The sequence below is a fragment of the Barbus barbus genome (assembly GCF_936440315.1).
Source record: "Barbus barbus genome assembly, chromosome: 28".
Classification (NCBI taxonomy): Eukaryota; Metazoa; Chordata; class Actinopteri; order Cypriniformes; family Cyprinidae; genus Barbus; species Barbus barbus.
This window is the reverse complement of record NC_136756.1, coordinates 12,867,434-12,895,081: the sequence shown is the minus strand read 5'-3', so window position 1 is coordinate 12,895,081 and position 27,648 is coordinate 12,867,434. Positions and strand designations below refer to the sequence as shown.

Genomic DNA, 27,648 nt, shown 5'->3' with positions numbered 1-27,648 from the left:
ACACAAATTTAACAAATACATTAAATTATAAATTAAAATGCCCCATCGGGACAAGACCATGGGAATCAGATAAGCCCTTTACACAATCTGACATGGCTGCGGTTGGAATTCAACTGCGGTTTTCGTCTGGCCGGAGGAGAACTGGCCCCCCAACTGAACCTGGTATCTCCTGAGGTTTTTTCTCCATTCTGTCACAGAGGGTGTTTTGGGTCCTTGCCGCTGTCGCCTCTGGCTTGCTCAGTTGGGGACACTTAATTTCTAGCGATTATCGTCCATTTGATTGCACAGATACTATTTAAACTAAACTGAGCTAGACAATGACATCTCTGAATTCAATAATGAAATGCCTTTAACTGAAAATTGACTGTTTAATCTCATCATTATACATTACTGACACTCTATCCTCCAATTTGATACTGTTAAGTGCTTTGACACAATCTGTATTGTTAAAAGCGCTATATAAATAAAGGTGACTTGACTTGACCCGACATAATCATATATGGATTTCTCTAGTTTTATTAACGGGACAGGATCTTTTTTAATGAGACAAACCAATTAATACCACAATAGACTGAAAATACTGATGCTGGTGCTGCTGTTTTTACACCAAAAATGGTCACTTCCTTCAGAATAGTGCATGGAATGACATTCTTGTTAAATGAATAAACATGTTGCAGGTGTGTTTCTGTTAAATACAAATACAAACATTAAATGCTATTTTTTTCATGCTAAATGTTATTGTATCACCCAATTATGAAAGAGAATTTTGTTGTTTTATTTATTTATTTTATTTTTCATTATGATGTGGACCTGTACAACAGGATTGGTCCATATGAATTAATTCTGACTGTGGCATAATTTTAATTTCAGGTTGTTCCTTCCAGTGCAGTATGGGACAAAACCAGAGGGGCGCTTGGTCCCTATGACTAGCAGCACCACTCAAGCCCCTCGTGCTACTGCTGTGACTACTGCCCCCACCACCACTACCAACCCTGCTATTGCAGCTCCAAGCACACAGCCCAGAGGCAAATCACCTCTTACCACAACCACTTCTGCACAGGGTAAGACCCCTTCTTGTGTAATATCTTACACAAACGTGTTCCCACACTTACACCCAGAACTGTTTCACAATCTGTACGTTTTGATGAAGTGGAATGATATTTTTGTAGTTGTGCTTCTTCCCTAAAAATATGCTTACGTCAGTTCTTTTTTGTGTTTTTTTTTTTTTGGCCATCTTTATGGTGACATCTGTAAGATTTATCTTATGTCAGAATACATTATCTTAAGCCAGTTTATTATACATAAACTACTATAAGTATGCCATTAATGGGTTTATCACTCCCAAAGCTGTAAACATTGAGCCTCCCAAGCACCATCAAACACACTTAGAGCGGTTTCCTCAGATCCGTCAGTCTCTTTCCAACTAAACCTGTAGTGAGAGTTTGGGTCGTGGCTAGTGCAACAGGCTGAGCCAGAGGGTGTTTACAATGGTTGATGCTTGAAAATTGGGAAAGAAATTTGGTTGCAGAAGTGCAAGCCAAAATTCAAAGACTTGCCAAAATATGCAGATACAGTGGGGTAAAACAAGGGTAAATATTGACAGTGCTTTTACAAAAAATTGATTCAATGTTGAATCAGCAGCTCATCAGGATTTCTCTTAACAGGAGCCACCCCTAACCCCCCTTCTACCCCTCTGGCTGTGGGTGTGACAGGGGTCACCACTATGCCTGCTGTGGCCCCCCATGCCCCTGCCACCCACCCCCTCCAGCCCAGTTTGGTACCCCAGAGGCTGGTGCTCAGCTCCCAGGCCCAGGCACGCTTGCCTAGTAAGTGGCCTCATCATCACCCACTGCAGATGGGCCTTCTCCTTTGTGACCTCCCTTTTGCACCTGTTTTCTTCTCATCATGCTCCCAAGCACAGCCAAATCGACCCCATAAAGTTGGTGTATTTCCAGTCTGATTTGAAGTGCAGAAAATCTTCAGCAGATGACCTATGGTGGTTTCTCTCCTCACCCTTCACAAACAAGCATGAGCCCTCCAGAAATTTCTCAGGACTGCACCCGCTGCCTCCAGTTTATTCACATTTTCTTTTGACATTTATTCCCTTCTGCATTTTGATGACTAATCTCTTTGTTTTTTGTGCAGTACAGCTGAAAGATGATCCAGAAGCTTTATAATATGGTTTTGCCTCCCTATCTTTTCAGTGCAGCTTTTCTTTACAGCCGTTTATTTTGTTGTCCTTCTGTGGGTGTAAAGAACGTTAAGCTTGTGGGCGCTGTTCCCCATGTCACATGTAACCATTGTTACATGGAAAACCTTTTATACAAGCAAAGATTTTCTCCCGCTTTGTTTTGCTCTGCTAAACGAATCAGTCTGGTTTCGGTTTGTTTGTTTCAGGTTTTTTGTTTGAGGAAAAAGTGTCATTCTTCCTGTTTAACACACCGTGGTTGTGCATGTCCCTTTCTGTGCTCACCCCAAAACTAACTAAAATGTTTTTTCTTTCTCAGTGATAAATTGTCTGCCACTATCATTTAACAGTAGTTGTTTTCTACTAAAGGTGGAGATGTAGTGAAGGTTACTCAGTTGGTTGGGCAGGGTCGTATCGCCCAGCCAGAGACCCCTGTGACCCTGCAGTTCCAGGGCAACAAGTTCACTTTGTCTCCGAGTCAGCTGCGGCAGCTTACCACCGGCCAGCCCCTGCAGCTCCAAGGTACACTCGGTAATGTCCAGCCCATATTCATCCTCTCTGTCTCATTTCATTTCCATATCCAGTCACTTGTGTCAGCTGTTTTTATGTGTGTTCAGTAGATCCTCTGTATATGGCTTAATGTGACACTCATATGTTTGTGTGTCTTTAGGCAACATCTTGCAGATTGTGTCTGCCCCAGGACAGCCTCTTCTCAGGCCACAGGGGCCACCCATGGTGATGCCTACCGTACCCCAGTCTGTGCCTGTACAGAACTCTTCAGGCACGCCACCCCCTGCCACCTCCACACCCCAGCAAAGTAAAGCACTGCTCTGTCCTGAAGCTGATTGTTATTTTCATTAGTGATCAACCATCACCTATCGACTGTCAGTGGTTCTCAACTTTAAAGGGTCAGAAAGCTCTCAGATTTCATCAAGAATATCTTAATTTGTGTTCTGAAGATGAACGAAGGTCTTACGGGTTTGGAATGTTCATTTCTGGGTGAACTAGAAATGAACATTCCAAACCCGTAAGACCTTCGTTCATCTTCAGAACACAAATTAAGATATTTTTGATGAAATCTGAGAGCTTTCTGACCCTGCATAGACAGCAATGCAACTAACACATTCAAGGCCCAGAAAGGTAGTAATGGCATCGTTAAAATAGTCCATGTGAGATCTGTGGTCCAACCTTAGTGTTATGAAGCTATGAGAATACTTGAGAAAAGTATTCTCATAGCTTCCTAACATTACGGTGGAACAACTGATGTCACATGGACTATTTTAATGGTCTTTACTAACTTTCTAGGCTTTGAACATGGTAGTTGCGTTGTTGTCTGTGCAGGGTCAAAAAGCTCTTGAGTTCATCAAAAATATCTTAATTTGTGTTCCAAAGATGAACGAAGGTCTTACGGGTTTGGAATGACATGAGTGAGTAATTAATGACAATTTTCATGTTTGAGTGAACTATCCCTTTAATTTTCAAAGGACCCCATATGGGCTAGGAAATTTCTGCTACTTGGTTGGACCTGCTTATTTTCAATCTTTGTTAGTTTTTTTTTATATAGAAACTAGGAATTGCAATATATTAAAATAATTTAACAAATTAATGATCATTTAATTTCAGAAGATTTAAGGACAGTATGTTCTTCAGGGTCTACACGCTTTATTCCCAATAAAATTGTATATTTTTGAACTAATAAACATTCATCTATTTCTACCCAATTAAATATTGGCAGTGGCTATTTGCACTAAGTGTAAATAGCGATAGATGCTATTTACACTAAGTGCCAATAGCAATGGATTGTATTTACACCAAGTGAAAATAGCAGTATTTTCTAACGATATGCAAATAGCAAATAGCTATAGATTCCATTTACACTGTTAAAATGCAAAGCTTTTCTGCTATTTATACAACTTATTGCAAATAGTGGCAATTATCTACACCTCAGTATTGACTGTAAATTATATTTTTAATTCAAATTATTAAATGGATGCCACCTTATTGGGACAATAAAGCCCTCCCTACACTTACCCTAACCCTAACCGATACTTTTATTTTCAACTTTTTGATTATTTCCTTCATGGACCCCCTTAAAATTATACTAGGGCCCCCTAGTGGTTCCCAGCCCTCTGGTTGAGCTGCTCATGTGGCCAGTCACATGATTGTGTGCTGTAAATAAAATGAATTTTATTTACAAATTTATTCTTCTTATTGTATAAAATGTATTTAAAAATACTTATGTAAAATATATTCTTATTATTCCAAGCATATTTTATAATGTATAATCCTATTTATTATTTGATTATTTAAATCTCCTGTTTAAAAATAGGAAAATACGCCCTATAGTTGTATATAATTATACTCGATATATATCCTTTTATAATACACATTTTAAAATTGTATTGCATACCTGCCGCTGCCGTAATAAAGACCCATTTCCCATTTACGTGCTTTTCTTCTCTTTCTGCTCTCACTCGCTGTGCTGGAGCAGTTATGAAGTATTGTTCTTTTAAATACTTTCCAGCATGTCAGAAATAAATATGTATGCAAATTACACCGAAGTACAACAGTTACAGTACGGTGTTCGGGAGTGCTCAAAAGGGGTTTAAACACTGAATTTTGAATCTATTTTTTTTCGTAAACTCAGGGATGTGGATCTGGGTGGCAATTAAATTACCACACGACCTTGGTGTTTGTCAAAAAACAGTAGGTAATTTGGTTGGGGATTTTTACGGGGGTGGTGAGAGAAAAACACAGACGTCCTGATTCGGACGGCAATTAAATCTCCAACTACCCTCTGTATATGGTGACAATCAATTGCGTCCCCCTGAGAAAATATTACCGTCCGAATCGGGCTTTAGTTAACTTAAACTTAAGTTTCTGTGTTTCTGCCTGTTTCCATTAAAGCAACCACCATGGCAAGTACCACAGTCACTCAAGCTACCACAGACATGGAAACAAATGCTAAACACTCTACAAACGCCACAACACAGGTAGGTGATTTTGAAAGACATGTTGAAGGAATTGAGGTCAATCAAATAGTTGTGAAATCTGAGCGTTGTCTTTATGTCTATTTAGGAGTCAAGTGAGGAAAGAAACAGGCAGCTGAAAGAGCGTCTGGCTAGTTTATTTCATGCCAACGAGCGACGGTCCTCACGCTCTGTGATGTATGGTTCTGACCTGATCAAGACCTGCTCCGTTTATGAGGGACGCCCTCCACCAGCCTTCCCCGCACCCCAGCACTCCCGCTGGTCCTGGGTCGGCAGAGACAGCTGTATTAGGGCTCAGCGGACATGTGTGTCCACGGTGGCCCCTCTCCGCTCAGCGATTCTCTCTAACACGGAGCAGGAGGCAGCAGCAGGCACCTTGTTGAAGAGGTCTGGATTTGACGATGAACTCCTTGCCATGAAAGCAGTTTTGTGAGCTTTTTGTGATCTAATGCTGCTTCCTGTTATATTAAAGGTTCTCCTGCATACTTCCTGCTGCTGTGGCCCCTCCCCCTCAGCTGTATGCATCCAATCCTCCACCATCTTACAGCCTTGCACAAAAATCATTCAGGCGACAGCTACAGGAAATGTCCGCTCCACATAACGCAGAGATCCGTAACTTAGCCTGTCCTCCTGTCGTCAGATTCCCTGATGTACACATGTTGGACATGGATTCAGGTGAGAACCACAACACCACCTCAGCTCTGTTACATTCAGATTTAAATTTCACAGTTATTACTGATATTCACTTAAGCATACTATTGTATGTTTTGCCAATATGATCTTCTATCCATCATATAGCTACCGTTCTGTCCTTAACAGTACCATTCAAAAATTTGGGGTTGGTTTTTGGATTTTTATATATTTTTTTTTAATGTAATATTTTATATAATTTATACATATGTTATGTTTTATATATTTTTTTTAAATACTGATATTCAGCAGGGCACATTAAATTGATTGTCACACTAAAGACAAGTTATGGTTTCCAAAAAATATTAAGCTGTTTTTAACATTTAAATATTTTTTGAATATCTCTTATTATTACCAGTGTTTTCAACATTGATAATAATAATAAATGTTTTTGAACACCAAATCAGCATATTAGAATGATTTCTGAAGGCACTGAAGACTGGAATAATGATGCTGAAAATTCAGCTTTTCCATCACATAATTTATACTTTAAAATATATTAAACTAGAAAACAGTTATTGAAACTCTAATACAATTTCACAATGTTACTCATTTTATTCTCCATACATAGTCAAATAATGCAGCTTTAGTGAATATAAGATTTCTTTTCAAAACAAAACAAAAAAATTATTGACCCCAAACTTTTGAACGGAAGTGTATTAGGGCTGCCACGAACGACTATTTTTATTTCGATTAATCTAATTACTAATTTTTTCGATTAATCTAAACGATTAATTTCCCGCAAAAAAAATCAACAATTTTACTTAAGTATTTTATTAAACCAAATGAAATCCAAATTTCTATGAAATCCTTTTTTAAAGCAAAAGTGAAGTGCAACATAGAATGCAAGAAGCAAGTGTCCAAATCACTGAAATCAAAGATCAGTATTATAGTGTAAGAATGACAACACATCCACATGTTCTAGTCTAATAATAATAATAATTATCATCAAAAAACACTTTTTAAAGGAGTATTTACCAGAAATATTATTTACCAGAATTTATTTAGGTGAAAAAAGTAAATGTGCAGTATTTCTGAAAAAAATATTTTTTTTTAATATAAAATCAATTAATTGGATTAATTAAATTAATTGCTTTTTATTATTAAAAAATTAATGGAACAATTAAAATGGAATCCAGAAATAATGGAAAACAGAATTTGGTACAGATAAAACTGTAAATTAGACTTTAATTAGACAGGCTTTTTGATTAATAAAAGTTAACAAAACTGAATTTGGAAATAAAACGGATTCCATAGGGCCCTATAATTTTATATATATATAATTTTTTTTTTTTTTGTGGTAATAAAAATGGATTTAAGTGAACATAGCAATGATGCAATAATAATTAGTTCAAATAAAGTATCAAAAGCAAGAAATCATATGGTTTTATTGAACAAAACTGTTAAAATACATAATGTATTATAAACAACACAGCTAATGTAGATTATGCATTACAACAAAGGCCTGCAGGGGCGCCGACGGCCTGATGATTGTTTTTACACATTAATGTTTAATATTGACCAAGCACCATTTAATTCAAACGTCCTCTTAATCTTTAATATTTGGCCATTTCTTTAGGACAGAAATGCTATAACACTGTAATTACATGAATATGTGGAGATCAAACCGTGTAAACTCAGAGTGAGTGTTTGAGCTTTTATTTTGAAATCACGATGTATTCTCCTGTGTTTGTGTAGATTTATAAATGATTTACCTTACATATCTGATGAAATGGCGTTTGTGAATTCACAATTATGCTTAATTATGATTTTTAAATGTGTTTAATATATCATGCAGCCTTGGAAAATAGTCTAATAATGTGTTTTATGGATTCTCGTCCGTGAAATGCACCACTTCCGGTATTTTGTCGGTTAGTCGACACGACCAAAATGAAGTCGACGATTTTTAATAATCGACTAGTCGCGACGAATCGCGACAGCCCTAAAGTGTATGTGTTATATGTGTATGTGGTACGTCAGCTTTATAGTTCGTAAATATCAGTATAAAGTATAAAGCAACTTTTACAACTTGTTCTGGTCAAGTATTACCCACTTACATTCCATTTCCTGTCCAAGTTAGATAATATCACAATAATATAATGCCATTGTTTGTTTTTTGTTTTTTTTACAATTTAACATGGTAATCAGATTCTGCAGCCGGCTGTAAAAAAAAGAAAAAAGTACTAAATAAAACTGGTATAATCATTATAAATGTTAATGTTTCTGTATTTGCAGGAAAACTGGAGGCGCTGTCTATCCTGCTGCAGAAGCTGAGCGCTGAGAACAGACGTGTGCTGATCTTCACCCAGATGACCAGCATGCTGGATATACTGGAGGCCTTCTTAGACCACCGTCACCTCACCTATGTACGGCTGGATGAGAGTCTGTCACTGGAGGAGAGACAGGTAAAACACCTGGAGTAACATATTCTCTGTTGCCCTGGCCAAGTCCATGTCCCACTGAGGCTGTGTGGGTTTCTGGGCTGTAATTAAAAGGCCAGATGAGCGAGCTCTCTTCCCTCCCTGTTGGATTCAGTTCCACACAGGGCCTCAAATGATGCTTACACATCAGTGAAGTGCTATCAACACCAGCACACAAACATCTCATCTTGATCATCTTGTACTGAAAATGCAATACTTTATCCCATCTTGTTCCTCATGTCCCGACCACTTTCAGGAGCAGGGCAAGAGGTTTAAGCGCAACAGACAGATCTTCAGCACCATCCTGACCAATCGCTGCTGCTCAGCCATGGGCCATGTGTTTGACGCAGATACCATTGTGTTTTACGACACTGACCTAAATCCCAGCATGGACTTGCGCACACAGGAGTGGTGTGACAAGATCGGCCGCTCCAAAGACATCCATATCTACAGGTAAGATGGATTAATTAAATATTTTTGCTTGTCGGGTTTATATTTGTCAGCTTTTTAATGACGCTGTGCTCTGTCAGGTTGGAGAGCGGGAACTCAATTGAGGAGAAGCTCTTAAAGAATGGCACTAAAGACCTTATACGAGAGGTAGCTGCACAGGGCATGGATTACGCTCTAGCCTTTTTAACACAGGTAAGCACACATGCAATCACTGTTGCTTTTGACATTGAGGGACTGTTTCAAAACCTAACCAGTTATGAGGTTGCGTTTCAATAGAGAGCGAGGCAGCTCTCTAGAATTTGGAACAGAGCCCGATGCTCACATTATAAATATGTGCTGGATATTCACAGCGCACCATTCAAGATCTGTTTGAGGTGGAGGCTGGTTCTGGAGAGAAGGTGGAGGAGTTTGTGGTTCTCCACCAGGAGCCATCCCCGTCCGAATCTATTCCCCCTCACGTGGCCAGACCCTACATCCAGGCCCTGAACACCATCCGAAAGGAAACCCAGTATGAAGATGAGCTCAAGGAGACAGAGGTAGACACGAAAAGTGATAAAGTGGGGGTTCAAGAAGAGATGGATGTGGAGGAAGGGGTGAGAGAGGAGGCGTCACAGTTAGAGGAGTTGGCGGCAGTCATGGAGCAGGTGAAGTAAAATAATTTTGAGGTTTTTTTTTTTTTGTTGAAATTATCATACAATTGTTCTTGTATGTGCTTTTTATACCATGCAAACATAAACTTTTGGTTTTGTGTTATTTAACATGCAAATTCTGTTGATTTAACTTCATACACTACGGTTTTTGAAAGAAAACAGTATAGCTCATAAATCATTTCATATCAATGTTGAAAATATTTGTGCTGCTTAATATTTTTGTGGAAGCTGTGATCATTCAGATTCTTTGAGGAATGGAAATTTCTAAAGAACAGCAGTTATATGAAATACAAATATTTAGTAACATTTATAAATGTCTTTAGTGTCACTTTTGAACAATTTCTCCTTGCTCCAAAAAAATTTATTCTGAAAAAAAAAAAGTGGTTCTGACCACAATTTGTGGTGTTTTGTCTAGCTGACTCCTATTGAGAGGTACGCACTGCACTATCTGGAGTACTTGCACATCAGTGAAGATGAACAGGTTATAAAGGTATGACACATTTTTACATATTACAATACATGTTATGACTGCCATGTAAATAATACAGAATGTTTAATTGTCAATGTTTGTGTGAATTGCAGGAGCGCATAGAAGCTGCTAAGAGAGGCTGGGAGCTGCAGCAGCAACAGAACCTAAAGGTAGAGAAAACGGAGCAAATGATCCTAGAAGATGAGGAGGATCTGTTCACCTACACAAGAGAGGACGCATACAACATGGTACAAATATATTCTAATATTCTAATGTTCTTTTCAGTAAGAAGTGATGTCATGTTGTGTAGATTTGATACCCTGTTCCCTTCCACTTTACAGGAGTATGTGTTCGAGAATGAGGATGGACAAACAGAAATAATGCCGGTAAGTTTAAGACTGCACATTCCTGAAGAGAATTAAAGGAAGAATTTTGGGTGAATCTCAAAAAACATGTCTATATCACATTTCACTCCAAACATTTTTTATTTCATTTTATTTATTAAGTCTCTTTTTTTGCTGAATGAATGAATGAATGAATAATAAGATAAATTAAGATGAAAATGTGCCTATCAAAAATAATGTTCCAATGCCAACAATCTAAAGGGTAGCTAAAAAGCTTTTTATTTAATGTTTATTTTGATTTTGGGGTAAAATTCTTAATGAGTTTGGTGAGAGTCAGCCCTGTATTTATTTTAAAATGTATGAAAATAGGTTCATAACTCTTACTATTGCTCTTTTCTGTAGCTGTGGACTCCCCCAACTCCTCCACAAGATGATAACGATATCTACATTGACTCTGTAATCTGCCTCATGTATGACACTGCGCCTATGCCCGAATCCAAACTGCCCCCAGTCTATGTCCGCAAAGAGCGCAAGAGACACATGGACCCGTCAGGTAAGACTGCTCAAGAAACGCTTTCAGTCTGAACTTACTGTGTTTAAATGCATGCTAAATTCTCTTTTTCTCTCTTTCCCGCCTCTTGTCAGCTCTGGGACGTAAGAAAAAGAAGGGCCATGGAGAATCAGTGATTCCTCCACGCTCTCTCTTTGATAAGGCCAGTCTTCTCAAAGTAAGGCGGGAGGGTAAAGACCAGAAGAAGAACTTCTCTCTGAAGCAACAGGCTCCCTTTGCCAAACCGCTGCCCTCACTGCTCAAACCAGCCATGGAGGCTGGCCAGGATAACCCTGAGTGGCTCATCAGTGAGGATTGGGCCCTGCTACAGGTACTTGATCCATTATCACTGCTTATGTTTAACCGCACAGTTGTGTGTTATCCGGATAAGCTAAGATTGTAATTCTGCCTTTTTCTCTGTGTTCACAGGCTGTGAAGCAGTTACTGGAGCTTCCTTTGAACCTGACCATCGTGTCTCCAGCACACACTCCTAACTGGGACCTGGTGAGCGATGTGGTCAACTCCTGTAGCAGAATCTACCGCTCGCCAAAACAATGCCGTAACCGCTATGAGAATGTCATCATTCCCAGAGAGGAGGGCAAAGTGAGTGATTGTACCAGTATCATGTGGTTGTGAATTCTTTTATTTTCTTCAACATTTTCCTTGTGACGTAATTATACAAACTATCTTACAGCTAATATATGAAGCTAACCCTAAGAAGAACAAGACCAAGAGCATTTATAAGGTATTTAAACATTTTTTAATAATTCAGTACATATTATTAGCTGTTTCTTTGGTAACACTTCCTTTTTTGTTCAGTTCAAGAATAGTCGTCCTTTGCGCACGTGTCAGATTTACACACAGGATGACAACGCCACCCAGATCCAGCTGTACAACAGCCGCTTTGAGCTGATGAAAATCATTGCTAGCAAGAGGAGCCCACCAATAAAACCACTGTATGTGCAGACAGTGTCCAACACGCAAACAATGCATTTACATTCTGGCAGAATGCTTTCATCAAAACAAAAATTTTTATATGTTTTTGTTTCTAGACTGGGCATGAATCCGTTCCAGAAGAATCCTAAGCATGCCTCTGTACTGGCTGAGAGGTATTGAGTCTTGGCGTGTTACTTTGCTTTTGCAAAAAAGCCCTGAAGTGATCTGCTTCCAATATTAGCCAGTTTGGAAATTCATCATAAAAAAAAAAAAATCTATATTGGCTGATACAGTCTTTAATATATTGTACATCTTTAGTCACATTTGATATTAATTTGTGGCTAAACGGCATCTCATTCAATCTTTCTTTTGTGATTTATAGCGGGATAAGCTACGACAAGCCTCTGCCTCCTATCCAGGTCGCCTCTCAGAGAGCTGAGAGAATCGCTAAAGAGAAGAAGGTGAGATATAAGTAAAATAAGTAAAAGAGTGTGTGTTTTTTTTTTTTTTTTGCATTTTAATTTTAAACCCTTCTCTCTTTTCCTTAATCCTCTGCTGCCACAGGCACTAGCCGAACAACAGAGGGTTCAGCAGTTAGCCCAGCAACAACAGCAGCAGACTACAGGAGCCGCCCAGCCTCAGGGAGCTGCTGCCCAGCCTCAAGCCCAGCCACAGGCCACTGCAGCGGCTGCACAGGCGGCGGGAGTGCCCCAGCCCAACCAACCCGGGGCAGCAGCAGTCCCCAACACCGCTGTGCTGGTTAGACTCCTTTAGCACTGCATGTGTAATATCACGCTGGACCTTACATACACCTGTATTTAGCTCTAGATTTTCCAAGATGAAGGTCTAACTCATTTCTATATTACACTTATATTATTCATGTATACACAACTGCTCCAAAGTTTGGGGTCAGGAAGATTTTTTTAAATATTTTGAAGAGCTCGTACGCTTACTAAGAATAAAAAATATTGCAGGGCTCCAGACTGCTACTAAAACGGTCGCATTTGCAACCAAAAATATTCATTTTTTTTCAGAGTTTGCCACTGGCGACTATATATACATGTTATGTTTACATGTTATGACTTATTAGCATATAATTACTTTTTTCTGTTTTGTTTTTTTTGCGATCACATCTTTTGTTATGTTGACGTAATAAACTGAGACGATGCGCATCAAAGGTTTTAGTGGAAAAAAGAGTTTCAAACAGTCCTCATCATTTTTTTGTTTGGAGCCCTGTATTGTGAAATAATATAGTTAAAATGGTAATATTACAATTAAAATTTTTTATATATATTTATATAATATGTGAGTTGCTCCTGTGATGGCAAAGCTGAATTTTCAGCAGCCATTAGTGTCACATGAAATTAAACTAATAAGATAATTTGGTGCTCAAGAAACATTTCTTATCATGATCAATGTTGAAAACAGTAGTGGTGTTTATTTTTTAATGAAAAACCTTGATATGTTTATTTCAGGATTCTTTGAATAGAAAGAAGAACAATCGAGCCTATTTGACATAAATCTTTTGTAAAATTAGAAATGTCATAATTGTCACTTTTCATCAGTTTACAGAACTAGTATTTAATACACATTAAAGTATTAATTTCAGTAGAAAAAAAAAATCTTACTGACAGCACATTTTTAAACAGTGGTGTATTATATATAGTAAGGTATAAGGCTATAATATGTTGATCTTATTTGGGTTTTGTTGATTCTCAAGACTGGAGCTATCAAGACCGCTGCAGTGGGCACAAGCATCCAACCAGGTATTATTACATTACACAGTTTTTACCTGTACTTGTTAATCCAATTGTGAGTGCTGTTTATATAAGTGCTGATCTATGTATATTTCTGTTTAAACTTCAGCAACAGCTACAGTAAGTGGAAATGTGATTGTAAACACTGTGGCTGGAGTTCCTCCCGGTCAGTTCCAAGCAAACAAACGCCTGGCATCTCCTGTCATACCTGGAGCCCTGCCTGTGAGTTCTGATCTTACACAGAAATATAGATTAGCAGCTGATTTGATTTGTCACAGCAGTGCCGGCCATGTGACATGATGTCCACATTGAAAGTGTAGAATTCTAAATATATTCAGTTTGACCTGTTATTTTGTTGTGAAATTGCTTTTCAGCTGACTTGTACCATTCTGTCCTGTTTGTGTGTTAAATATTTGTTTACTCAAACAGACGGCAGGAACTGCCACAGCTCAGGTGGTTCACACTCAGCAGAGAGCAGTGCCTGCAACGGCGGCCCCAGCAGAGGTCGTTGCCATTGCAACGGGTCAGAGCGTGAGAGCCGTTACCCCAGTGACCGCATCAGCTGTGGTGTCCACTAATCTGACTCCGGGTCAGTCCCAAACACGCACGCTGGTGGCTCCAGGTAGACCAAATGCCCATCCTTAGAGAAGCCATGCGTGTTTTGGGTTCTCTGGTGGCAAAATCGATTCAGAGAGTCACACTCCCGCATTGTTTTTATGTAATCATATCTAGCTGGAATATCTACTATCGTTGTATTCTTAAGCCATTATTTTTGCTTCTTTAGCTCCCGGTATGCAGTTGTCTCAGGGTAAACCACTCACGCCAGCTCAGTTCCAACAATTACAACTCAGACAACAGTTGCAGCAGCAACAACAACCACAGGCTGCATCTCCACAGATCAAACCAGTAGGAAAGCCACAGCAGGTACACACACTCTTAATATGGAGGATGCCATATTTGTTTTGCTTTTGATGTTCTATACTGAGGCATTAATATGGTGATGTCTAAATGCAGTTACAGTATTGCTCAACGTGTTTCTCAACCTGTCCTCCATGTTGTTTTTTGACATGTCCAGAGTTAGCCCTTATGTTTCCAATTGTAATTAATCATAACTACAGTTAACAGTTGCAGTTGACCGATATGTTGGCCAAAATTTGGCATTTTAGCATCACCTGGTCTATATTTGAGAAAATATTCTCAGTGGAGAATATTTAGATTTACCAGATTACTGATTTCACTGTTGCTTACAGTGTTTACTTCCTTTTTAGCCATGTTTTTAACCGTTTCTGTATTTGTGAAAAATGCTATGAAAATGATTTGAAGAGTCAAAAGTAAAAATTGTGTATAAAAAGTATAAATGTTATTTTATAGGTTTATTTTATCAAATTATTTTTGATTAGTTTTTTTTTTGTTTTTTTTTCTCCAGTATAATAAATCTATATAAATAAATAAAATTGCAGCATGCATCATAGTGTAATACGGTGTATATCGACTTTATATCTGCCATCAGCCACCCTACTCTTATCGTATCAGCCATCATAAAGTTACATATTGGTCTGCCACTAGTTAACAGTTAATTGTATTTTGACACAGATTAATACTTCTTTGATTGGCCGAAAAATGTGAAAAGCAGTAATGTTACTATTAACATTAGATTAAAATAATTGGTTTATAGTTTACTTCCCTTTTACAAGATGTAATATAAATCTCAGGTGTCTCCAGAATGTGTCTGAAGATTCAGCTCAAAATACCCCACAGATAATTTATTATATGATTAAATGCAAATGAACAACTTCTCCCTGCCCCCTTTTCCAGAATAGGGCTGTGCTTTTACAGCTTGTACCTCAGATACTGTCAAAAACATCTGTTTGGTTTTGATTATCGTGTCTACCACGCTGAAATCATGTGCTTTAAAGCCATATCAGTTTAAACGAAACACGTGCACAGAAAGCTAAAGTAAGTTGTCTTATCGAACTTAAACTGTGAAATACACACAAGTTTGTTAAAAACACACGCATGTTACAAAAACAGTCATTTATGTCTGTGAAGGTAAACAGCTGGAAAATAAATCACATTAGATCTGTGTATTAAGTAGGGTTGGTAAGTTAACGTGTTAATTAGATTAATTACGGTGAAAAATAATGTGTTAAAATTATTAACGCATTTAACGCACTTGCCCTGCCCCAGACCTACGTGGGTCATCTGACATTTCATACAGTTGATTGATGACAAATATGAGGCAGGCAACAACTCACTGCGTGATGGAGCCAAGAGAACGTAGTTAGAATGTCCCTAAAATTCAAGATATGGGGCAAAAATGCCTGTTTCAGTTTTTGTCTCATATTTACATCATATAGTTAAGCAATATCACACGAGGAATAGGCTAAGTGCAGTATCACACGAATGCAAATGTGATACTGAACTTATACAACAGTTCAGTAAGTAAGAAGTTAATATTGTGTTGTTTTAGACACAATATTGTCTATTTTGCTCAATTTTGCCAACGAAAAATTAAAAGACAAAGCAGAACTGTTCATCTCTGAGCAACACACAGCGGCATTTAATTTCTTAATGCACTTTTTGAACGAATTGGGTGAACCATTTGGCGCGTTGAACCATTGGCCATAGGCACGTTGGAATTGGATCATCATCAGATCGAAGGACCGCTTTGATGTCACACACTGATCGACCTGATGGTAATGATCCGCTTCAAGTAGAACAAGACTAATGATTCAATGGACCATTCATAAACAACCATTGATTTCACTCCTGAATGAGTTAGCCATTTGAACGAATCAAATGAATGAATAAATGACTCTGACTTAACCATTAAGACATTTACAACCACCTACTGGCAGTTTTAGATTATTATTTAGTGTATCGTTTCGTTAAAGAAATAATTTCATATTTCCATAGTAATAATACAATTTATAAAATTAATTATTAAAGGGTGTAGTTCACCCATCCAGAAATTACAATTGTGTCAAAATTGACTTACCCTCATGGTCCAAAAGAGTATATGTAATAAATTTTATCCAACCAAATATTTCTTGCTGAAGCTACTTTTTGTAATGCCTGTTTGATGCTTTACACAACAATGACTTTAAATTATCTTTTGGGAGTAATTTCCAAATGAGATTATGAGATTAATTAATCGCCACATCATGTAACTAATTAGATTAAAAATTTTAATCACTTACCAGCCCTAGTATTAAGTTATATCAACGTAATATACAGTATCTATACTGCTGTCTATGTTGAGACAAACGATAAAACAAAAACAGAACATCACTCACTGCTCTGAACTGAAACTGCTCTGAACTCTAACTTCTGTAGATTTAATAAGACATTTCTTACTTGAATGCTGCTTTTAAATGCTCTAGCGCAGGGTTCCTCAAATCTTTCCCTGGAGGTCCAATCTGCTGCAGAGTTTAGCTCCAACCCTGATCAAACTCACCTACCTGTGATTTTCTAATGATCTTGAAGACTCTGATTAGCATGCTCAGGTGTGTTAGGGTTAGAGCTAAACTCTGCAGGAATGGTCCAGATTTGAGGATCCCTGCTCTAGCGTGAACATCGTGGATTGTATGCGGCTCACTCAGGGTGGGGTCTACGCTAATACAGCAGTGTCCATCAACAGTCGTGGGTGGGGCTTGTAAAGTGTGATGTCACATTTTACAGATTCTGTGAATTGCTTGTTCTGGGACGCTGCTTATGATTTATGGGGATTTAAAAAAAGGAGCAGGTGGATTTTTGTCATTATAGGGTGTACTTTTTTTCACACTGCCAATACACATCATGTTCAAACATGTAAAAGTGAATTTTGCATAATAGGTGCCCTTTAATATTTCAGCAAATAAAAAAACACTTTAATTTTACTTTGAAAAGTGGCCAGAAAGGAAAAAAGAGCTTCAATAAAGCCATTAGTCTGTTGTCCTTTAGAGAGATAAAAGCTATTTCATGCATGAGGGCTTGACATAAATCATTAGATAAGAGTATGGATGAAACCTCTGTCTGAGGTGTTGTTGTTGTTGTCAGAATTACTTGATCGTAGGTTTAATGAGCAGTGACCTACAAGCCAATCACACCTACAGAAAACATCCAATTAAACAACCTGAATCTTAATAAACTCAACCGCTTCAATGCAGAAAGTCAGCGTAGCTCTCAGGGAGTTTGAAAAATATAGTGATTAGTAGTCATTTGTAAATATCTGCTCTCTCTGTTCTCTCCAGGAGTTGTTGAAGAAGCAGAAACTGCAGATGGCCCAGCAGCAGGTTGCGGCGGCAGTAGCTGCAGCTCAAGGTCAGCAGGCTGTATCTACTCAGCAACCGCAGCAGGTTCATGCCACACCGGCGGCTACGTCAAACCCTCAGATAGCGGCAGTCGCTGCGCCAAGACCAGGTGCTGTGCTTGCTGGAACTACAGTCACCAACTTACAGGTGGCCAGACTGGTAAGCACATATATACACACCAAGACTAACCCTTTCACATACACTTGAATGCGCATTAACTCTTTATATGCCTTTTCATTCAGACACGTGTCTCAGCCCCAGGACCCATTCAAGCTCCGCCGGGTCAGGTGACTCTGACCAAACCACCTCCTGTTGTCTCAGTTCCTGCTGTGGTTTCGTCTGCCGGAGTTACGACTCTTCCTGTCACTGTGGCCGGCATTAGTGTCGCCATTGGGCAAGCGCAGAAAGCAGGTACAGACTGAAACGAGGAGAATGAGTGAAAAAAGGGTTTACACTGATGAGTCAGTACGACTAGACTCTCGCAGTGTCGTTACACATCTCCTCTGGAATAAAAAAAAATGGAATATAAATCTAAATATAAATAAAAAAAACATAATAAAAGCATAGCATAAAAGCTAATTCAAACTAGTAATAAATAATATAATAGTATATACTGATGACTAGACTAGTCATGGCTTTGGAAGTGCTTATTTTGTACCAATTATTCTATATATTTGGAGTTTGGTGAATGTCAAAGATTTGATTAAATTTATATTAGTGGTGTCACAATTAGCGCGTTAACGCATGCTATTAATTATTTTCAGATTAACTTGTTAAAAATATTTAATGCAATTAACGCAGGGGCGGGGCTAGGGTTGGCCACCCCATTCGCAACTGCTGCCTCTGTCTCTTTTTTTCTTGCAAAGAATTGCGTTTATTTAGATGCAGAATGTCTTTGACCACATCAAACGGGAGAAGTTTCAGACACGTGCTCTATACGTCGCCTCCACGCCAGACGCGAGTCAAACAAGCGCGTAAAAGATACTGTGCTCGTAGCGCGCACTCTTCAAATACACGCACAAAGGTGCCGGTGCGCGCTGTAGCCTATATCATTTCATATCATACAGCGAATTATGCAGTTATGCCGTCAGTTAAGGCATGAAGTTACCAAAAAGGCGATTAAAGCTGCCTTAAACCGTGTGCATGCATGCAATAGCCTATGTTATATATGCGTCACATTTAAGAACATGTCTCTGAAATGGTTTTAAAAACTGTCCTGAGGCACCCCAGCACCGTCTCCCTCATCTAAAATACCCAATTCAACTCATCCGCTCATTAGTTGAGACTTTCAGACCTGAAGTGAGTCAGAAAATGTAAAGAGATTTGTGAGAAAATAAGATGCATGTCAGATCCCCATCACCTTCAGCAGCAGCAGCTTTTAAAGCAATAGCAGGCAAATAAATTAATAACCAGCTGCTGTGATGTCTATTAATCCAAGAACAAAAGAAAAAAGAGCAAATCAATAACTTTTATAGTTTTAAGGGGTTCATCTATATTTAATTTAGAATTTAGTGTTTGGTAACTATTAATTTTCTGTATATTTCTGCTGAAGGGCACAGGTAGCTAAATGTCATTTATTATAATGGGTTCATGTGAAGATTGTTTTAAGTTCACTTAAATTAGACGTTAAGTCTAATAAATGTTAAAATTGATAGCTCTCAATTATACTGTAATGCTGAATGGCTACAGTCAATGGTTAAATATTCAGGGGGCAAAACATTTTTTTTTATAGAGACATCAGTAGTATTGATATCAGTGATGCTGGCCTTCAATCATAAAAAGATCCCATTAAAGAAATATAAAAAATATACTGTCTTTGTTGTTTGTACATTGTACATTTGAAGATTGTTTATTTAAAAACTTGAATGTTAGGTGGGGTTAAGCGTCATTAATCACGATTAATTTTAGAAAAATGTGTGATTAATTAGTTAATTTTTTTTAATCGATTGACAGCACTAATTAATATATAAACTTGGTTTCAACAACTGGTTTCAAACTTGCCATTTATGCGTGTTTAATTTGTCGAAAACAGTGGGCATGTGGCCTTTGAATCGCTAAGGGATTAGACATTTCACTAACTTATTGTGAAGCACTCGATACATCGCCGATAATGAACGCGATATCGCATAGCTTGTCAGTGAACTATGGCTCTGTGTATTAAATCCCGCTCCGTCTGAAAGCAGGTGATGGAGATTTACTAGTAATCACAGAACCGGCTTTACTGACGAGATGCGCATGATCATCGCATTCGATTATTTGCACAAGCCTATTTACTCACCTACATCGTCTCAGTGTCAGTAACAACCTTTTAGGTGCTCTTGTAGACTGAAGCATGTGTGTTTGTGCAGGTGGTCAAGTGGTGACCCACCCGTTCCAGGTGCAGCAGGTTCAGCATCTGTTGCACAGACAAAAGCAGGCAGCCGCTGCAGTCCAGAAGGCAACACAGCCACAGCAAACACAGGCTGCTGTGCAGCAAAAGGTACCGATCAGCCAATGTGATTTATTTTTTTTAATGAATTGTTATTTGTATAAATGTCCCTTCAACACCCTCTCTCCTTTCTCTCTTTATCTCTCTGTTCGGCTGTGCACGCAGCAGGCTGCTCAGACCACAGCCCAACAGCAGCAGAAAGTATACACCGCCACCACTCCACTTCAGCCCGCCATTAAGACCCAGTTCTTCACCACCTCCATCGGACAGCCACAGAAACCTGCACAGCAGATACAGGTAAAAAGTTAGGCTCTCACAGTGCAAAGCCTGACATGTGGTGTGATCAGAATGCAAGTATTTTGTGCAGTGCCATGTAGTGCTTTGTGTGTGTGTAGTATTAGTGCTCAGCTCGGCTTTGTAGTGATTTTCCCTTCTGCTTGTAGGTCACTAAGATTCCTCAAATAGTTCAGCAGCAGATAGTATCCTCACCTCAACAGGTAAGTGTTTTAGTGTTGTACTTTTGTGTTTGATTGCTTAAATTCATTTGGTGCCTTTTATTGAACATGAAGTCAAAAATGACCTTGTTTCCTTTCTTTGTGTTTGTTCCTGATTACGTTCCACCTCTAAAATGACTAGGGATGGGTATCGTTTACATTTGATCGATACCGATACTGTCATCGATACTATTGGTGCAAAAAGATATGTGAAAATTGTTGAAAACTGTTTGGTTGCCCACATACTTCGAAATATCTTCTTTTGTGTTCAGCACAAGAATAAAAATTAATACAGGTTTGGTACAACATGACAGTGAGTAATTAATGACAGAATTTAAATTTTTGGGAGAACTATCCCTTTAGTGACAAGCAGCAGCATTTTTAGTTTTGTCCCTTTAAGACCTGCACGCATCTGTTTCTCTCTCAACTGTTTACTTTCATTTAGACATAACTAACTGTGTTTATATGTAAACCTTGTGTGTTTTTGACGATATTAGTGCAATCAGACGATAACTAAGTAAATCCGGTGCTGTTTGACTGGCCTTTTAGTGTATGCACGCTTCAGGTGTAAGCGCTCTAAATAAGCTCATGTCAGAACAGCACACGAATGAAATGTTTAACCGGCAAGGCTTTAAAGCACATGCAAATAATGTACTTTTGTGATTGCGAATAAGTGCGGTGTCTCATGAGTGTAACTCTACTGCTGAATTAACATTTGATGTGAATGTGTCTCGCGAGTTGGAGCTGGAGCCGGGAGACATAGTAAATACAACCCATTGTTTGAGGTAGATGTTTTGTTAGTAAATGTTTCATTATATTACTGGTGTTGCCTCCTTTGTTCACTATTACACTACTGCATATTTCATCTGACAAATGGTGTCGCTTAGTTTTGTAACGTGAGCCCACACTTTCGTACATTTCACTCTTGCCGCAACTGATTGCGTGTATACACACACCGCGCATGCGCATGGATATCACACACACGTTGAGCAAACGTTGGCCACATCATTCAGTGAAGGAACATGTCAAGCAGCAGCTTCTAATTCGTTATTAACATTGAAGTATACGGCGATAAAACAACACAAGTATCAATGTGACACTGAAGAATGAAATAATGGCTGCTGGAATAAGTTACAGGAATAAATTACATTTTAAAATATATTGAAATGGAAAACAGGGTAACAATATTTTAAGGTGACCTTGTTACACATTTTACATGTACTTAATATTATAATAACAATAAATGATGCATAATTACATGCAAATAACCCTATGTCAAACCCTAACCTGAACCATATAGTAAGTACTTGTAGTTAATTAATATTGCTCCGTACTTAAATGTATAATTACACTGTAACAAGGACACCTTTAAATAAAGTGTAACTGAAAACAGTTCTTTTAAATTATAATATTTCACTATATTTAATACTATATTTATCCCAGTTATATCAGAATCATCTAATGCTTTTTTGTTACCTTTTTTTTATTAAAATAATTATTTTCATGCAATCCTAGTCTTTGATTATTACAAGATATTGCAACTCCTGATTCTGACAGCTGAATTGATTTTGGTGTGTGTAGATCCAGGCTCAGCCTCAGACAGTGGCCCTGACGCAGGCAGCACCCCCGGCAGGTTCGGCGCAGGCCCAGGTTCAGGTCATCCCCACAGGCACTGCCACAACTGCACAGGTGGTGCAACAGAAGCTCCTCCAGCAGCAGGTTGTTACGGCAGCAGCAGCCTCCCCTCAAATCCAGACCCCGCCACCACACAGCCCGGCCCAGCAGCAGAGCGCCACGGCCGCCACCGCCTCGGAGTCTCCAGCGCAGCAGGCCGCTGCCACCCCACAGCCGCAGCAGGGCAAAGGAAACACCCGCACTGGGGCCGCCATGCGCTCCAAAACCCCTGCCAAACCCAGCGGTGGCAGCTAGAGAGTGATTGGAGGAGAAAGTACTTGGGCACAACATAGGGCTGCTTTATTTTTCCCTTCACTTGTTTTGGAAAGACTGACCCTTTGTAATACAGGAACTCCTCATTGACAATCTGGATTGAGCTTTTTACAATTTGAAGCAACACTCATAAGCTAACCACGTCTCATGTTAATCAAACATCACTCTGCCAACGGCCTTCACTGTGTGGCCAGTCAGTTCCTTTCTTTTTTTTTTTTTTACAGCTTATTTACTGAAGCTCCTTCCTCAGGAGTTAAGCATAACTTTAAAACAGTACAACGGCTCATTTTCATATTGAACTCTTTACTGAGCCACTAAATGCTTGCTGTACTTTTTCTACCATGCTACGTGCTGTTTATACAGTGTTTAACATGTCATCACATCCTTACGGTCAAGGATCAAGTGCATTTGGATCACAACAGCCATCAGCTTCATCACTTCAACACTTGATTTGGCGTGCCAGGAACTCTTTTGGCAGGTCATCTCAACATTATTCATAATGTCCAATAAGTCGAATTATATGTGTCCCCCCGATGTTTTTAATAGGTGTGGTGGTGTTGTCCATTTGCTGTTGTGTCAGTAAATATCCCTTTATTTAAGCATTTATTGACGATAATCAAGTTTAGCAAGGCTCGGCGAACCAAACTCATCCTTTTGGGATGTAGAAATGGCAAACTACCTTTAGTTCGATATATGTGACCCATTCAAAAGCTCCCTCTCTGTAGAAGAATTGAATATATTAGCTTGTATCATGAAACTCCCGTAAAACGAATTCTTGTCACCATATACACAAGTTGCATGGATGGATACCATCTGAAAACTGTCAAGTGACGTGTACTTGTGTGTGAAATGTTTGTGTTAAGTGGTACAACAATTCAGAATGTGATTTAACAGTAAATTAATAGAAAAACTATCCTGCGCTGTAGCCATTTCATGGTAGCGGCAGCTGTGGGAAGTATCGCCCTCCCAACTTCGATTTGGAAGAAATGTCATCGCTGAAAACACATCTGTGAAATATTTCCATTTTTCTTATGCGTAGTTATGAACAATGTCACCATTAGTCAGTTGAGTCAGACCTCAGCTTGGCTGCTAGTGTGTTTACGTTGGCCTGCTATCAGTGACAAACAGACTTAAATCAAGACTTTCCCTCTGTGTATCTAAATCATATAATGTTGGGGCTTTTGGTCATAAATATCTTTTTTTGTATTGATGTTGGGTAACACATGTAAATAACTCGGGAGGGAGACGACGGCATTTGTATTTGTAAAGTAGTTGTGTATTCATTGAATTTTTTTTCAGCCTACTTGTATAAAGTGTTATGTTTTTACACACGCCTGGCTTATGCTGTCTTTATCTGTCCGGATGCGTATTTGTATTTTATTCGGTAAACTGTTTTAGATGGACTTCGGATTACATTAAGTCAGCGGTTCTGCCTGGAGTCCATAGATATGCATTCCTGTACGTCTGTGTGTGGACTTGCTGAGTGCATGTGTGTCAGCACACCAGCCAACAGAGATTTCAGCAAGATCATTGAATCTCGCCTGCTCAATACAAAAACACATTTTACTTCAGCAGCAGTGGTTCTCATCTTTAGCAGTAACAAAATCTTACAAAAAGATCTTTTAGTAGTGACCTAATGAAGGTAATTTTGGTACTAAGTTTTAATTTGACTATTGTTCATATCTTGGGTAATCCATAGGGGGGCGCTCTTTCATTTTCAGTTTTTGTGATCATAGCTAGTCTATTGCAGATTGGAGCAAAGTAGTAGTGTTTGCAAATTAAACATCACTACTAGTTTTGCTTATGGTCAGGGATTAAGAACAAGACCTTAATTTAACTCCTCTCACACAGTTTGTGCCATGGATGAAGCTTCAAATCATATTGCTTGCTGAGCAGAGGGTATGTTTTTCCTTTCCCATGTAATTGGACATAATAAAAGGATGGACATCTGACTTTTAGTAACCAAAGAGCAACTGCACAGCAATTCCCTTAAACTGTGAAAGCAACTTTTGCAATGCAAAACATAAACCTGTACTGAATTACTGTAGTGTTCAAATAATTTTATAATTCTACCTATATATCATTTTAAAACAAAAATAGTAGTCCATTACAGTGTAAGTTAATGGTCACTAAAATTGCTTGGTTACCAACATTCTTCAAAATATCTTGTGTCTGCATAAATGTGGTCACATTAGCGAAAAAAATGCATTTTGTCTGCTGTCAACAGTGTAGTGATGCACAAGGAACCACTTGAACACTCATGTGCCATGGTTCTCTCAAACTTATGTCAAAGACTGGCACAGAACAGAAGAATTTTTTGAATAAAGTCGTTATTTTTGTGTTCTTTGTGCACAAAAAGTATTCTCGTAGCCTCATAAAATTGTGGTTGAACCACTGTTGCCACATGGACTATTTCATCGATGTCTTTACTATCTTTCTGGGCCTTGAACATTTAAGTTACGTTGCTGTCAATTTTTGGGTGAACTATCCCTTAAAGTCACTTTAAAACCAATCAGCTTTCTGTTGGTCAGTGTTGCAAATTGATGTGAAACTTTGAATCCAATGCTAAATCTGCATGGGGAAATCTTTCACCCTTAAGGTATGGGCACATTTACTGTTGCTCTGTTTCAACTAAAGGCCAACTTTAATTTTCCATGTTGACTGAAAGAAAGCTGACTAGGTTTGAAAATGACTTATTTGTGAGTCCTGCTTTATATGTCGCTATACTATTGACTATGGAATTTTTTTTTTTTTTTTTTTTGCAAAATTCCAGATCACGTGGATTCTTACTGAACTACAATTTAGCCTGCAAACTTTTACTGCGCAACAGTAAATGTGACTGATTAAAGAGAAAGACCGTTAGATCTGGAAGGACATGAGGGTGAGCAAAATGTAATAAAAAAATGGGTGAACTATCCCTTTTAAAGGCCATTTACCTGAGACTCAAGATGGCGCCAGTCCGGGGTTACCCAGAGATGAGTGGAATGTTACTGTGTTGTTAAGAAATATCTGACTTCTGAATGTAGCGATTGACCAATCAGAATCAAGTATTCCAAGAGAGATTTGACAGGTACATTCGCACTGCATACTAACCCAGATCACCCGCAGAGCACGTTTGGTGACACTTTAAAGCGTGCAACATGGGCACAACCTTGGCAGCTTTGTTCCACAGTCTCTGCTTGTGTATCCGCGTGCTCTAGATGTGTTTATTGGCACTATTTTATATATTTTCCCTGGTGCGGGTGGCATGTTGGTAACGCAAGGCAAGGCTGTTCCAGCGATTTGTCAGATGCTGTATCTCTCTCCGTCTGACACGAGCCTTTGAACACTGCAGTTCAGAGAACGAGAGAGCAAACCTACAGAAGTGTGTCAAATGTGAGCATAAGCAGAAGTGTGCGCGCTTTCCCGTATTTCACGCCCTGTAAGGCTGCTGTGAGAAAGCCAGTGCTGTTTTTTAGGGGAAGGTTTACAGCCAGCGGTGCTGCTAATGTGGGAAGAGGTCGAGTTTGCATTTGTGTGAGTAGGTGTGCGTTTCCTTGTTATGTTTTGTGAATGGTCAGTGCATTTCCTCCTTTTGTAATACTAGTTTTGAGCAAACATGTAATTAACGTTTTTTTGTGCTTTAGTGGTACAAGATAAGCTAAATAAGGCTTAAAATTACAGTCATGACCCCAAACTTGAATTGTGAAGCTGCTTTGTGTGTGTGTGTGTGTGTGTGTACACTGGTTGTACAGGTTTGACTATACTTCCAAGGTCCAAAGTGTCCTCTACTATTTAAAAATGTTCTTTAATATAGTGAAACCTGTTGATCACTGAGTAGTGTGAGCCCAACAAAGTTGAAGGCGTATCAATCGGCATCATGTTTAGTATTTTGCACAGGTTTCTGAGTTATATTTAGGTAGGGTTTGGTTAGGTGAAAATATAATTGGACTGATATAAAGCTATAAAGCATTTATATATTTTTAAACCTGATATATTTAAATACTATGGTAAAAGAAATGTTCTGCTAACAAGTTTTTTTTTTTTTCAAATTTGTCTCCTGAAGCAATGTGAACTCACATTCTTGTGGTGGGTAGACTATATATACAATTATTATGTGGTATTTATGACCTCTTATTACTTGCTACAATGCATTTTATTTGTAAAAATACTTGAAAAATATATAATAAATGCTAAAAATAACAGTTAAGATATAAAGAAGATTTTCTATCTATCCAAGTCATATTCATATCTGGTCATATCTATCATATTACTAATCAACAATTAAGTTTTGATATATTTACGGTTGGAAATTTACAAAATATCTTCATGGAACATGATATTTACTTAATATCCTAATGATTTTTGGCATAAAAGAAAAATTGCTAATTTGACCCATACAAATGGCTATTTTTCAAGTTTATTTGTATAGCGCTTTTTACGATACAATCGTTGCAAAGCAGCTCTACAGGAATTTAAGTTTCCACAATATATTTATATATTGCAGAACCTTAATATTTAATTTATGGCTAAATTTGGTAATTCTGTATGTTGTCTGAGCATTGGCATCCTCTGAGGGGTTGGCATCATCTTTTCTCAGGTGTTCGGTCATCTCAGATCATTTAAGGGTTGGATCCAGACTGAAGCTTCTGTAATTCCTAGTTACCATGGGATGTTAATCCCGTGGCAGAAACAGAGAAACAAATAGAGACATAATTAGCGTAGCTGCTGTTCCATCTAAGCAAAAATTATTTGTTCAACCCAAGCTAAAGAATAATAATAATGTACATTTGATCAGATATAACTGCAGTACAAGATTATAAGATGCATTATGTGAATGCTTGGCTAAAGAGATGTGTCTTTAATCTAGATTTAAACAGAGAAAGTGTGTCTGAACCCCGAATGTTATCAGGAAGGTTATTCCAGAGTTTGGGAGCCAAATGTGAAAAAGCTCTACCTCCTTTAGTGGACTTTGCTATCCTAGGTACTACCAAAAGTCCAGAGTTTTGCGACCTTAGGGAGCGGGTTGGATTGTAGCGTGGTAGAAGACAAATTAGGTACGCA

General features: G+C 38.5%; 1 protein-coding gene across 6 annotated transcripts in view; it reads left to right on the top strand.

Annotated features, from left to right (window-relative positions):
• Positions 1-23,939, top strand: part of LOC306848347 (E1A-binding protein p400-like) — a 43,296-nt gene extending 19,357 nt beyond the window's left edge. For 2 of the 6 annotated variants that reach the window (XM_079382836.1, XM_079382835.1), the window contains exons 22-53: positions 871-1,061; positions 1,665-1,826; positions 2,558-2,719; positions 2,859-3,005; positions 5,096-5,181; positions 5,267-5,565; positions 5,651-5,853; positions 8,104-8,273; positions 8,545-8,741; positions 8,819-8,930; positions 9,089-9,382; positions 9,804-9,878; positions 9,971-10,105; positions 10,199-10,243; positions 10,604-10,754; positions 10,847-11,082; positions 11,181-11,354; positions 11,446-11,496; positions 11,571-11,707; positions 11,804-11,860; positions 12,070-12,148; positions 12,252-12,446; positions 13,408-13,453; positions 13,554-13,666; positions 13,874-14,066; positions 14,229-14,368; positions 17,677-17,895; positions 17,979-18,147; positions 20,085-20,215; positions 20,330-20,461; positions 20,608-20,661; positions 22,240-23,939. In XM_079382836.1, the coding sequence (XP_079238962.1) occupies positions 871-1,061; positions 1,665-1,826; positions 2,558-2,719; positions 2,859-3,005; positions 5,096-5,181; positions 5,267-5,565; positions 5,651-5,853; positions 8,104-8,273; positions 8,545-8,741; positions 8,819-8,930; positions 9,089-9,382; positions 9,804-9,878; positions 9,971-10,105; positions 10,199-10,243; positions 10,604-10,754; positions 10,847-11,082; positions 11,181-11,354; positions 11,446-11,496; positions 11,571-11,707; positions 11,804-11,860; positions 12,070-12,148; positions 12,252-12,446; positions 13,408-13,453; positions 13,554-13,666; positions 13,874-14,066; positions 14,229-14,368; positions 17,677-17,895; positions 17,979-18,147; positions 20,085-20,215; positions 20,330-20,461; positions 20,608-20,661; positions 22,240-22,587 (4,903 nt within the window). In that variant the 3' untranslated portion in view covers positions 22,588-23,939. The remainder of the gene's footprint in view (positions 1-870; positions 1,062-1,664; positions 1,827-2,557; positions 2,720-2,858; positions 3,006-5,095; positions 5,182-5,266; positions 5,566-5,650; positions 5,854-8,103; positions 8,274-8,544; positions 8,742-8,818; positions 8,931-9,088; positions 9,383-9,803; positions 9,879-9,970; positions 10,106-10,198; positions 10,244-10,603; positions 10,755-10,846; positions 11,083-11,180; positions 11,355-11,445; positions 11,497-11,570; positions 11,708-11,803; positions 11,861-12,069; positions 12,149-12,251; positions 12,447-13,407; positions 13,454-13,553; positions 13,667-13,873; positions 14,067-14,228; positions 14,369-17,676; positions 17,896-17,978; positions 18,148-20,084; positions 20,216-20,329; positions 20,462-20,607; positions 20,662-22,239) is intronic. The other 4 variants (XM_079382838.1, XM_079382839.1, XM_079382837.1 and 1 more) reach the window with 4 other exon arrangements.
• The last annotated feature ends 3,709 nt before the right edge of the window (positions 23,940-27,648 follow it).